The 13,927-nt window shown below is 35.6% G+C and overlaps 1 protein-coding gene across 1 annotated transcript; it reads left to right on the top strand.

Moving 5' to 3' along the window:
- Window positions 1-226: 226 nt before the first annotated feature.
- LOC139745424 (DNA repair protein XRCC3-like) lies at window positions 227-6,508 on the top strand. Its single transcript, XM_071655817.1, has 6 exons — window positions 227-275; window positions 1,883-2,020; window positions 2,756-2,971; window positions 4,501-4,646; window positions 5,531-5,743; window positions 6,218-6,508. The coding sequence occupies exons 1-6, from the start codon at window positions 227-229 to the stop codon at window positions 6,506-6,508; spliced, it is 1,053 nt and encodes a 350-aa protein (XP_071511918.1).
- Window positions 6,509-13,927: the final 7,419 nt, after the last annotated feature.

Here is a 13,927-nt window from a genome sequence, read left to right as displayed (position 1 = left end):
TTACTATTATGTTACGTAACTGGCTAGATTGAACAGCGTGTTTGCAGTACCAACCAACCGGCCCGATAAACGTTACACAAATGCTGCTATGAAAACTCACCGTCAGCTGTCTTTCTTCCTGAACATGAGTACTGAGTATGCCTCAACATGTCAAGTTAGAATCAGCAGGTTATCTCGATGGAAGGTTGAATGAAGTACTATACTACTGTACGGCAGAAAAGAATTAATGGATGACTTACCAATCAACCCCAGAATATTAGCAGCAGTGAAGAAAGGTAAGCAATTGGAAGTTTAAGATTCCTACCCAGCTGATACCGGGTAGACTGCTCTACCTTCCGAACAAAACACATCAATAAGTACTGTCAATTAGTGTCAAGACATGGACTTGCCTTTGCCAGTTCCACTTACACTACAGCATGAGGATCCTGCTGAGTATCTTCGTAGAAGTAGAACCTGACAGAAGAAGTGAGGAGAATTTACAGTAACACAGTAGTCAGTACTAGTACTACCAGTAACCATGTTAAAAGTAACAAATTTTGTGATACAATACGTAGCGTAAATCATGAATGCTTGTTTGTGTTCCAGACGGAACGTTGAGGAGTATCTTGAAGAAGAAGTAACACTGTCACAGATCATCCTGACAACCTCAGGTCATGTCTCATGACATATTTATTATGACTTTTGGCACCATACCGGGTAACCACACCTTCCAGCGACCCCAACACGTAGACCCTACGCTGCCCTCGCATGTTACTGGTTTACACTCCACAGTGCTCCGGAGTTACATACCAGGCATAGTGGGCGTGGCTACCCTTTTATTTTGTCTAAGTCTCAAAACTAGTAGTGGTACATGTACCAACATCTTTGCAACTTGGTCATATGAGGCGGTTTTGTTATTCCGCCAAGGCAGCTACAGGAGGTTCTGTTTTCTTTGGCGTTGTTTTTTTTTTTTTTTTGTCCGTTTGCAAAATAACTCGAAAAGTTTGTTGACACATTTAAATGAAACTTGCAAGAAAAGCTATCTTAATGATTCAAGGAACACAGGATTATTCTTTTGATAGTGATCCAGGAATTTAATGGATTCTTGAAATTGAAAGATTTTTTATCTCATTTGCAGACAGGGTCAATGAACTTGGAAGTTCAAGCTGCGCGTATTTGAGGTTTGCATGCATGCACTACAGTGCAGGAGGTTATGTTTTCATCGCCATGACGTTGGCATTGGTTTGTTTGTTTTTCTGTTTGCAAAGTAACTCAAAAAGTTGTGAACACATTTGAATGAATCACTGGGTAACATTGGCATTGGTTTGTTTGTTTTTCTATTTGCAAAATAACTCAAAAAGTTGTGAACACATTTGAATGAAACTTGGAGGAAAAGTTGATAATGACACAATTAAGGAACAGATGATTAACTTTTGGTAGTGATCAAGAAATTTTTATGGATTTTTGAAAGATTTTTTTTTTTCAGACAGCCTCAGGGTCAATGAACTTTGTAGTTCAAGCTGCTTGCATTTGCATGTACACGCATTACAGCGCGTGCTATGTTCAGGAGAGGTGCTGTGCAGCTGTTTGCTCAAACCCAGTTCAATTGAACCTGGTGTGTCTTCCTAATCACTGCCGAATTTTTCATTGTTATCCTAATGATAATGATAGTTGTTAACGCGAAGAGTAGAGTCTTCAACTCCAATAGTACTTCGCAAATGGTAGATCTATCATTTTCATCAACAAAGTGCATTGTTTATATGACATTTCTCTCTCCCCCTCTCTCCTCTTTTCTCTCTTCCCTTATTTCTATCTCTCTCTCCCCCTTCTATTTCTCTCTCCCCCTTCTATTTCTCTCTGATATATCTTTCTCTCTCTTTTTTTTTCTCTATTTGAACACCAGCAAATATAAGAAGCTTTGAAGCAGTGCTCCATCTCTCTCCCGCTGATCTCTGTCGGTGCACCAAGCTATCATCCAGAGATGTTTCTCTCCTGATAAAAGCAGTGTCCGAAACAGTGTACAAGTACAAAGGCTTGACAGGTAAACAGCAACAGCAACAATTTAACAGCAAGAAGAAAGTACTGGTATTGAGAGAGGCATATTATCATTTAACTACAAACATTCTTTTCTATTACTTCTTTTTTACTCAATTTAACAAATCATTCCCCCATCATTACAGATGCTTAAAAAGAATATACAGTATACATTATATGCCTTCAATAATGTAAATTTTGTGCATCTATGTCTGCATGCTAGCATGAAGCCATCTGTGGGGGAGGTTGTTTCAAAGGATGGATATTGTTTGAATCCAGCTTTAACCCACTGCAAGTCATAAATCAGTCAGCTGAGAATGATTAACTTTTGTGCTATATTTTGTTGAATATGTAGCATGGCTCTATATTAGTGGTGGCCCGCTTACCTGCTACAAAAGAAAAAATTATGTCAGGCCACCAAATTTCCAATAAGGCTACCATTTAGTGGCCCATATTGGGGCTTCAGATTCAAAATGGATTGTTGTGTGTCATTTTTATTATGATATTATATCATATCTGCAGGGATAATATCTCTTGCCAAGAATAGTTCCTGACACACACACACACACACACACAAAAACGACAACAAAGAATACCTTTATGTAGATTTTGAATATGTAAGAAAAAAAAAATGTTATGTACATCAGTACTTAGTGTCTGTGTGCCAGCTGTTCATCACAACTTGGTGCTTATATTAAGATTTGCATCTGTATTAATGGACATATATTTTTTTGTACAACAGCACTTGACATCTACAACCAGACTTTGCAGGAAGAGCACAGGGAACCGACTCATCTTTCCACAGGATGTCCCATCCTGGATGACTTCCTACGAGGGGGAATCCTAGTGAAGGGCATCACAGAGATAGCAGGTCAGAGTGCAGCTGGGAAGACCCAGCTATGCCTCCAGCTGTGTCTCACAGCACAGCTCCCAATCCAGCATGGAGGACTTGCCAAAGGTAATCTTCCATCGGAATTTGATTCTGTACTTACCCTCATAAATGATTAATTTCCATACTAATGGCTGACTGTAGTGAAGTTTGTTATTCTTATTTTTTTAGTGCATTTCAAATTTCCTTTGTACTGAAACAAAGGGCACACTCAGATTGTATCGCCACAATAAATTTTAGCTTCAACCCATCCTTTATGTTTGAAGAGCTGGCTTTTTCCATTTGAAGCTTTTAAATGTATATGATATTAATCGATATAATCTTGCAATTTTTATGTATATGTGTTTAAAAGGTTTATTGCCCTTCGATATTTCTTCCAAATTTTTATTGAATAGTAATGTTTATGCTTATAACACCCGTCGTGCTAATGATTATCATTTATGTCATGTGAGAACAAATATTTCTAAGAATACAGTTTTTTATAAAGGTCCATTAATATGGACCGAAATACCATTTGATTTGAAAATGAAACCGTCTTTGAATAGTTTTAAAAGGAATTATAAATGTTTACTCCTGAATTCATATTCTCCTTCAGAATGATTACTTTAATTGCACTTATATGTCTTTTGATTTGTTCTTCAGTTCTGTCCTTTTCTTTTCCTCCTTAGTTTCGTTTCTATACTCCCGATATATTTAACACATTATTTATGTTTTCTAGGGTCAGCGATTTACAAGGCTTATTGCTCTTCTCTGTTGACCCCCCCATTCACATGAATTTACGCATCGGCTCTTGTTCTTGTTGTTGTTTTGTGTATGTGTGTATATTTCTTTTGATATTCATATATTTGTATCTATGTGTTTTCATTATATGAATTGTTTGATGATTTTATGTCGAATGGAAATAAATTTGAACTTTGAACTTTGAACTTCCACTACTGTGGACTTTCTCAAGCCAGAATGATTCTTTTACATCTTTGCTGCCTATCTGATGATGTTTTCGTTGAGATCACTGGAGCATAGATAGGTGACAATGTGTATCCCAAGTCCCTATTCAAAGCATTATTGGTCTTCCCAATCCAGATTGTTTCTTTGATTTCATTGGCAGAAAGGAGGTTTCAGAGTCAATTATGTGGGCATCACTCCTCCCATTGTTATGGCCAGTGTCATTGGCATGCTCAACAATGGCTGAATGGCTGGGGTGATTAAGTCTAAATACCCTTTAATGTTCTTTGAATCTGTCCTTAAGTGACCTTCCATTTTCTCCAATATTGGTCTTATTGCAATTATTTGCACTCCAAGGAATCTTGTAGTTTGCATCCTCCATGATAGTTGTAGTCATATCATATGGGGCCGCCTATTTCCTTCTCTAGAGATAATGCATTTAACTACTATTCAACTACTATTCATTACAGAATGTTAAGATAATAAACAGGATATATTGAAAGAGTGGCATCAAATATCAGCATGCTGTCCACCATTTACCATCATGTCTCTTCCTAATTGTATCTATAGTCCTATCCCAACCACAAGAAATCCCAACCACTATATACCCAACAACTCATTTGTTAGCATAACATCTCTGTCATTTTCATATGAAGGAGCTGTGTATGTATGCACAGAAGACGTGTTCCCCAGCAAGAGACTCCAGCAGCTTATCAGTGCGTTCAACCGGAAGGTGGGACCTGCCCTCGCTTCTCAGCTCGCCCTGGGAGATCACATCTATGTGGAGCATGTTGCAGAGAAGGTATGTTTCCATAATCACCTAGGAAGGTACTCAACTGCATTAAATGTCTGTTATGTACACAACAGACTCATATGTTAGGGAAATATCTATTGGTGTATCATTTTTCTATGACATACCAGTAACTGGTAGATTATGATTATGTGATCACATCCGTTGTATAAGGTATCATAAATTCTTTGCGTAGTGTTGCTCTAATCAGAAGCCTTTACAATGAAGCTGTCGTGTATTGAATTACACGTTATTGCAAATATTGTTTTTCTTGCATCATCAGTAAGATGTGTGAATACCAACAAATTTTTGCCTGGATTATGTAATGACTAGCTGAACAAGAAAAAAAATGCATTATTGTAAAAAACATGCTCACTTTATTTCCTTTGCCAGCAACCCTTGCTGTAAATAAGATGATACTGACATTTAGATTTGCTTCATCTTTATTTGCAGACTATCTGTCTTTTCTTTGTGCTTTCAGATGAACAAAGTGCAATGTAGCTCAAGTAATAGCTTTTCAAGCACTGTTATTGCCAACACTGGACTTCGAATACCCTATGAAAGAGGATTTCTGGGTTAATCAAAATCAAAAACATATTCTTGAATTCGCGCTGTGCAATTGTCGACCAATTCAAAATGTGCAGAGAAAATTGTGAAGATATTTCTTCAAGGGTTTAACTTTTAGAATTTGCACTAACCAAGGTAGCATGAAATGCAAGAAAATTACTGAACCGCCAAAATTTCCATGTCTACAGTAATTTCCCTGAAACACATTGTCTTCAGCTGGAGGAAGTTTTGATAGCAAATGCATCTCACATTACGTCTGATGAAGAATGTGCAGCGCACTGCCGCCATGTGATGATATTTCTATTCTGTCCACTTCCCGTCAAACTCAGGATCAGTTATGGCACTGCCTTGAGAAGCGGCTCCCCCTCCTGCTGTCCAGGGGCATGGTGAAGTTGGCAGTGGTGGATTCTCTCGCCGCCATATTCAGGAGCGAGTTTGAGCTGCGAGACACGGTGAAGCGGGCGCGAGAACTGCAGCGTGTCGGCGCCCATCTCCACAGGCTGAGTTGCCAATTCAATGCTGCCATTGTGTGCGTTAACCAGGCAAGGCTCTACTTATTACTTTATGGTGCATTACGTGTTGTCCACTGTAGCCAATCACCTGGATTCACAAATCCTATAAAAATGTTAATGATGACAATGTAAAGAAATCTTTTTTTAATGGTAAACTTTACAGGCACATATAACAAGGAAAAACTTTGTTCATAAATGTAGATATTTCTAATATTCTTATTTTTTGTAATCATTCAGATTTTTTTTTTATCTTTCAGATTTTTTTGTTATCTTGATACATTTCTAATGTTTCATGCCAACTCATCACATATTCCATGGAAATTGATGGTGATGATATTGAAACAAAACAACAACAAACGCAACACTCTTATATGGAACTTTTATCTTTTCTCTGAAACAGTGGTATTCACATCTTTGTTGATTTGCTGATGTCAAAATTAAGATCAGTTACACTGATATATTATCTTACTTCAAACAAATTCCTCCCCCCCCCCCCCCCCCCAGGTCACAGCAAACATGAAATCATCACTGGATCCCAGGGAGTCAGATATGATGCCTGCCCTGGGACTGACGTGGTCAAATGTTGTCAAAGTTCGCCTCATGCTCAGCCGAACACCGTACAGGCTCCCACCGTCGGCGCTGAAGGACACCAAGAAGTCGGACGGAGGAGATGGGGCACACCGCGCAGAGGCGGACATTCCCGTCAGGCAGATGGAGATACTCTTTGCCCCTCACCTTCCTAAGGACGTCTGCCACTACATCGTTGACGGGGACGGAGTGAAAGGACTCCAGTAGCCTTGTCCTCCATTGATGGTTGAACAATTTGTCAACAGTGATGCAGACTCGAATCCCAATCTTCTCGTAAACTGGAGATTCCCTTTGCCTTAGATCCCCTAGCAAACTGAGGACGCTGATCACATGAATATGCATGCTATATTTATATGCGCTACCACATGCTTGAAGCATGACATCCCTTGTGGCTGGGGTCCAGGGCCTGCTTCGGGTCCCTGGAAGCTCTAAGGGTTGCGAATGCTCTCTGGTGCTATCTTAGCCTTAGTTTTATCCCGTTGTTGATGAGTCCCGAGTATACTCAGGCAAGTGTCTATGGGAAATGCATGTTGTAGCAAAATCAGTCCATCCTCAATGGGTTAACATGCATGGCAAAACTAAAGTTGGATTGAAGAAAGCTGAATTCTAAGCTAGAGAAAATGCACTTTAAGTGGGAAACAATACAGCTAGAGCTGGAGAAATTCACACGCTCAAGTGGGAGAATGGAAGATTTCGAAAAAATGGCCTCAAAGTTGGAGGTCTCCTGCCAAAAGTGGGAGAGTTGAAGTTTGTCAACAGATATTCCATTGCTTGAACAGAGGACGATAAATTTGTTTTAACTGTTTTATCATCAATGCATCGTTATATGAGACTGCAGTCCAGTGAATGAGACAGGCTGTGTGTGCATGTGTGTGAATTGGACACAGCGACAACTCAACTTATTCTGAGAACTGTATATCTGGCCTGAGACAACTCAACTGGCCTGAGTAGAAGTGGTATTAATTACCCTGTAGTAAAAATAGGCCCAAATGCCTTGTAGAGTGATATACATGTACTGCAAGAATGCTGCTTGCATTTTTCTTTTTTCACCCATCCACAAATGAATGTATAGAGCACAGGTAAAGAAGGACAACTTGGTATTTTTAATATCTCATTTTGTTGTGTTTATATTTGATTAGAACAATTTTACATTGCTTACAAAATGAAATTGTATAAACAATTAATCTGTCTTGAAATAAAGTTTCATTCCACATAGAGGTTGGCTCTGATTTTTTACTTTTTTAAGTAAAATTAAACACTTGAAAAACATGTATAAAAGCAATGGGATTCTAAAGTTTCAAATGCATTAACCAACTTGTATCATTAGTAGCAGCTACAAACACACACACACACACACACACACACACACACACACACACACACACACACACACAAGCTTTTACCATTCTGCTGGTTTCATTTCAACTCTATTCAAGTGAACTTGAGTACGGACTGGCTTTTGATTGTAAAATGCTTATTGGTGTGTGTGTGTGTTTGTATGCTAATGCCTTTGTGTACTCATTCAATTTCATAGTGTACACTGATTATATCGTAGAAAGTTCTTATTTCTCTTTCCAACGCTTTCTGCTTTTATTTTATTGTTTCTGGGGTTGGCATTGGGAAGAGAAGGGAGGTGTTTACATACAAATGTTTACCTGTATTATGATACAGCTGTTCATCGCTCATGGAGTCAGTGTGCTGAAGGGAAGTGGCACTCATTTAGTACCAGCAGTGGTCCATGTTGTTTCTTAAAACTAATTTACTGCTTGACAAACATGCAATATGAGCAATCATGCATCGTATCAAAAAAAGCATGAATGATACCTATGAACATATAAACATACATGTAAATGAGTACTAACAAACACTTGCACACAAACAAACACACATCTAGACAGATACATGTAGATAAATGGAGGTGTGTATGTACACTGATGTGAGTGTGTATATATCTATATACAGTTGAACCTCTCTTATCCGGCCCCCCTTTATCCGGATCTCTCTATTATACAGACGCAATCTCGCCGTGCTTTTTGTTAATTATAATTACGGGAGGAAAGGGGGATTCCCAACTCCTTGAGAACTCCTACACAAACACACATGAATTACATACTACTTCCAACATGATTAACATACATTACATCAAATTTCCTTCCAAATTGTTTACCTTCAGACATTTTAACATCCCCAAACATCCCCAAATGTAACAATGAAAAGGTTGCAGTATACACATTACTGCGTGTGGTACTACAATGGGCTACATCAGTACATGTGTATGTAATATGTACATGTATAAAGTATTGAGTCTCCCGTATCCGGCCAAATCCCTTATCCGGATGAGCCCTGGTCCCGACTTGTCCGGATACGAGAGGTTCAACTATATATATATATATATATATATATATATATATATATATATAGATAGATAGATAGATAGATAGATAGATAGATAGATAGATAGATAGATAGATAGATTGATAGATAGATAGAGAGATAATAAAATATTCCACAATATATTAGTGTAAGTAAATATATTATGATATAAAAATGATAATTACAGGCCAAAAGTAGAGAGTAACATCAGGCCTCAACTTGATTTCTTCCATGTATACAAATATGAATCCTGTACCCTTAGAATACCAATGATTTATACTGCAGATGGCTGCCTCAGGAGGTTTGTGTGCTGTTGTTTATCTTAAAGTTTGACAGGATATGTAATATATCATGTATGTGGGTATCAGTTTTTCTCTTTGTACACAGGGGAATGAAACCCAAATATCATTTCGTAGATATAGTGAATGCAGAGATATTGATAGAATACATCAGTGAAGTTTGAGGAAAATCTGAGTATCCATTCAAAAGTTATGAAATTGTAAATTTTCAGTAACATCATTACTGATAAAAATACTACAATTTGTGATGTTGCAGTAGGACAATGGCATAAAGAATTAAGAGAATTCAAACAAAATACCTGTTTTCAGAACTATAGAATGAAAGTGGAATTTTTCCATGTTACTTAAAAATTCCTGTAAGAAATTTATCTCAATACTTTAATACTGAACTTTAAGATACCACGGAATGAAGTGGGTCACAAGGATTATATCCCTCACATTAATCAGAGTTATTTTGCCTTTCTTTGTCAGATGACTGGTGAATTACTTTAGTACTGTTCTGTATGTGCCTCTGACTCCTACAACTTATATGTAATACACAAACACAAAAACAATGATTATTATATGCCATATGAATTAATTATTATTATAAATTTTCTCATTATTTCTACCATAATGAAGAAGCACTTGACTTAGCTCTTTCAGCAGGCACGGTAACAATGTTACCCTTGACAAATATTAGTATAAAGTGGAAGAAATGTGTACTTTTCATTAAAACAAAAAATAAACTGTGATTTTTAAATGATATTTTCTTTATATCATCCTACTATAACATCACGAACTGTTGTAGTCTTCTTATTTGGGAGACGGTGGTGGTACAGAAATCTTAAAGATTCATAACTTTTGAATGAATGATCAAAATTTTCCTCAAACGTTAGTGATGTGTTCTAGTAATACATGTATATCTGCATTTACTCTATCCACATAAGTATTTGGAGTTCATTCTCCTTTAACAACTTATCACAGTACACATGATCTTTGATCGATGTCATATATCTGAGTCAGTCAAACAATTGAGTCATGTATTCATAGATTGCTAGGGACAAAGACTAATAAAGTATAAAAATTTTTCATGAGAATGAAACCAGGTTGGCATAGTATGTGTAGTAATACACGTTAAAACAAGAATGTAAGTAATGGGTCAAAATGGTTTGAATTGTACAAAGACGAAAATGCATCAATATGCAAGCACACATATACACATGTATGGGTTTATATACCGGTAAAAAAACTTAAAAAAACAAAAAAATAAAACAAAACAAATAGCCTTTTTTTATTATTTGAAGGCCCGACATCAACTTATACGGGTTCAACTAATGTTGAACCCATAAATGAATGAATAAATAAATAGATGTATATTTATATATATATATATCATATAAGTAACAAAGCTGCAACAAAGTTCATGCTGTATTCACCAACGGTTTATTTCTTCACACAAATTTTCGAGCGTCTCGCCGCCCTTTCTCAACACTTGAGAAAGGGCGGCGAGACGCTCGAAAATTTGTGTGAAGAAATAAACCGTTGGTGAATACAGCATGAACTTTGTTGCAGCTTTGTTACTTATCTTTTTATCTTGCCAACATGTGGACTACCTTATCAACATATATATATATATATATATATATATATATATATATATATATATACATATATATAGAAGAGATGAAGAAGTAGAGTGGTAATGCATTTTGACAGTCCAACAGTGCTATTTATTCAGACCAAATTTTCGACGAATACATTCGTCTTCCTCAGGGTCGACAATGACAATTCTGAAAGTAAACAAGGTGACTCTATTCTCCATATAGAGAATATAGTATAGAGAATAGAGTCGCCTTGTTTACTTTCAGAATTGTCATTGTCGACCCTGAAGAAGACGAATGTATTCGTCGAAAATTTGGTCTGAATTAATAGAACTGTTGGACTGTCAAAATGCATTACCACTCTACTTCTTCATCTTTTCTATACTGGTACCAACACGCAGACTACAAGTATCATTATATATATATATATATATATATATATATATATATATATATATACATACTTACATAATATTATATATTTATTCATATATATATATATATATATATATATATATAACGAAGAATAAACCGGTAATGCAATATTTCGCCAATATAGAGTTTATTGAGGAACTCAAATTTTCGGTGGCTTCCATCCACCTTCTTCAGGAGTCTGTTTGTTTCCGCGTCGAGACTCCTGAAGAAGGTGGATGGAAGCCACCGAAAATTTGAGTTCCTCAATAAACTCTATATTGGCGAAATATTGCATTACCGGTTTATTCTTCGTTAAATTGGAGCCAATACGTGAATTCGCAACATGTTTGGATATATATATATATATATATATATATATATATATGTATATGTATATATATATATATATATATATATATATATATATATATATATATATATATATATATTACAGAGTTATGTATTGTTTAAAGGGAGACTTGTGAGATTATGACATAATCACTTAGTATTATTTTCATATATGCATTTGTGTGTGTGTGTGTGTGTGTGTGTGTGTGTGTGTGTGTGTGTGTGTGTGTGGGTGTGTTTACTGCTATCATTGTTTCATGAAACCTTAAAATTTTGTGACATTTTCATCTCGGGTCTGATCATGATTGTGAAAGTTGTATTATTCTGTTTGCTTCATTTTCATAGCCATTTCCAGCATAGTTCAAATAAAATAACACCAGCTAGTGTCTTTCTAATACAATGATACTTGCAAAATATGGACCACTAAAGTGAGAGAGATTTAAAAAATGAAATTGCATAATCAAAGTATGAGTGCTTGTCATCTTGTTAAAGCCATATTCAGCATGGTTTGAATTTCTTATTAGATTACACAAAACATAACATGTAGCAATACATGTATTTTGTTTACAATGATATTGACTATTTACCAATGTTCAAAGTAAGAGATATGACAACAATGCAATTGCATATAGTGGTTTTCACATATCAATCATACAAGATTATTATTCAAGATTGAATAAATATGACATTCATATCAGAATTTTTCTAGAAAACTAGTGTGCCATTCTTGTAAGAAGGATGTCACCAGACATCAAGAGAATTTTACACACAACACACAGCTTCTATAAACCGTGTATAAAAAAATCATACTTTGAATTTCTTCATCTAAATCGTTATATCTCAATAGATGTCTCAAACCTTAGGTTTAATTCAGCATTTGAAAAGTCAAAATAATGAATAGTGCAATTTTAAGGAGAACAACGGTAAGGCAAGTTTTTGGTGCAATTTCCTTTAGAGTGATTAAACATGAACTCGGTCTTCAATTCAATTCAATTCGTTTATTCATCTCAATCATCATAAAACAAATACATTGTGAGATCAACATAGCAAACAAAAAAAGAAGTATTGATGAGGAGAACGGGGACTACAAAAAGCGATTGCTTGAAAAGGCGTAAAGCCCCCAGATTACAATGATAAATAGAATGCATGTACATGTACATGACGAAGTGAACATAATTTTTAAATGAAGTAAAATAATAAACTGTTTGAAATTGTACATAAAACACAGAAGATACTATACATTGAAATGGAAAAAATAAGTAAGGAGGTCTTAGCCCAGTAAAGTTCGACGCCTCCTCCCCCCCCCCCCCATAAATACAGTCACATACATGATACATATATATTCCTCTTGGTAATAAAATTCATGAGTATATATTATAACTATTGTAAATTCTTTTGGAATTCAAATCAAATAAAATGATTGAACTTGGTTATTTTCTTTATTTGTATGAATCAAAAGATTCTTCAATTTAAATTTGAAAGAAGTTATGGTTGAACAAGAAGCGATATCATTTGAAAGGTTGTTCCAGATACGGGGACCGGTATGCTTAACAGATTTTAATATGGAGTGACTATTGGCTGCAGGATAATTGAATTTAAGACATGAGCGAGTATTATATTGGTGAACATCTTTATTGTGGCGAAATAAATTAGAAATATTAACTGGTGCCAAAATTATTATTAACATAAAACATTAAATTAGCGATTTTGAATCTATAAATATCATATATTGTTAAGGTTTTTAAACGAAAGAATAGAGGCTGAGAAGGGGCAGAATAAGCAGAATTAGAGCATATACGTAGAGCTTTCTTTTGCAATTTGTGTATGGGATCTAAATGAGTAACACCAGCATTCGCCCATGTAATGGTGCAATACTGTAAATATGGGAGGACAAGAGAATTATACAACATAAATAGCTGCTTTTCAGGGAGCCGTAGTACGTAATTTGCATAATATACCAATATTTTTGGAAACTTTGTTACAAATCAAAAAACGGTGTTCGTTAAATTTTAATTTTTCATCAAGTATAATACCTAGAAATTTAACTGATGTTGATATACATAATTGATTATTATTCATCTTGATTTTAACTTCATCTAAGACATGAGATATTGTGGGTTTACGAAAATACATAACACTTGTCTTTTCGTAATTAACAATTAATTTATTAGCATCAAACCACTCAGACACTTTATCAAGCTCAGTATTTGTTTTAGAGACAAGGTACTTAAAATCACTGTGAGAGGAAATAATATTGGTATCATCAGCAAATAACACAAAATTAAAGAAGGAGGATACATAACATAAATCATTGATATATAAAAGAAACAGGAGAGGGCCCAGTATGGATCCCTGGGGGACTCCACACTGGACCCTAGAATATGATGAACTACAGTTATTGTAGAAAATAAATTGGTATCTTTCATCTAAATAGCTGTGGAACCATTTGGTATTTCATTTATGCATCTGATACACTATATTGATTTTGGACTGGTCAGTGTCATCCCCACTATATTGTAAGATTTCCACTTTATATTTGATTTATGTTAAAGGGATTGTACAGTTTTGGTTGAGACCTAATTTCAGATTTCTAACATTTTTTGGTGAGA

Source organism: Diadema antillarum, unplaced genomic scaffold (assembly GCF_040938485.1).
Source record: "Diadema antillarum isolate AM-2024a unplaced genomic scaffold, OU_Dant_1.0 scf00000036, whole genome shotgun sequence".
Classification (NCBI taxonomy): Eukaryota; Metazoa; Echinodermata; class Echinoidea; order Diadematoida; family Diadematidae; genus Diadema; species Diadema antillarum.
This window is presented reverse-complemented; position numbering and strand designations above follow the sequence as displayed.

Excerpts from the sequence above, each read along its gene's own strand:
- LOC139745424 (XM_071655817.1), top strand. The coding sequence starts at position 227 with ATGGATGACTTACCAATCAACCCCAGAATATTAGCAGCAGTGAAGAAA. Across the intron at positions 2,021-2,755 it reads CAAGTACAAAGGCTTGACAG|CACTTGACATCTACAACCAG; the intron begins GTAAACAGCAAC and ends TTTGTACAACAG. Across the intron at positions 5,744-6,217 it reads CCATTGTGTGCGTTAACCAG|GTCACAGCAAACATGAAATC; the intron begins GCAAGGCTCTAC and ends CCCCCCCCCCAG.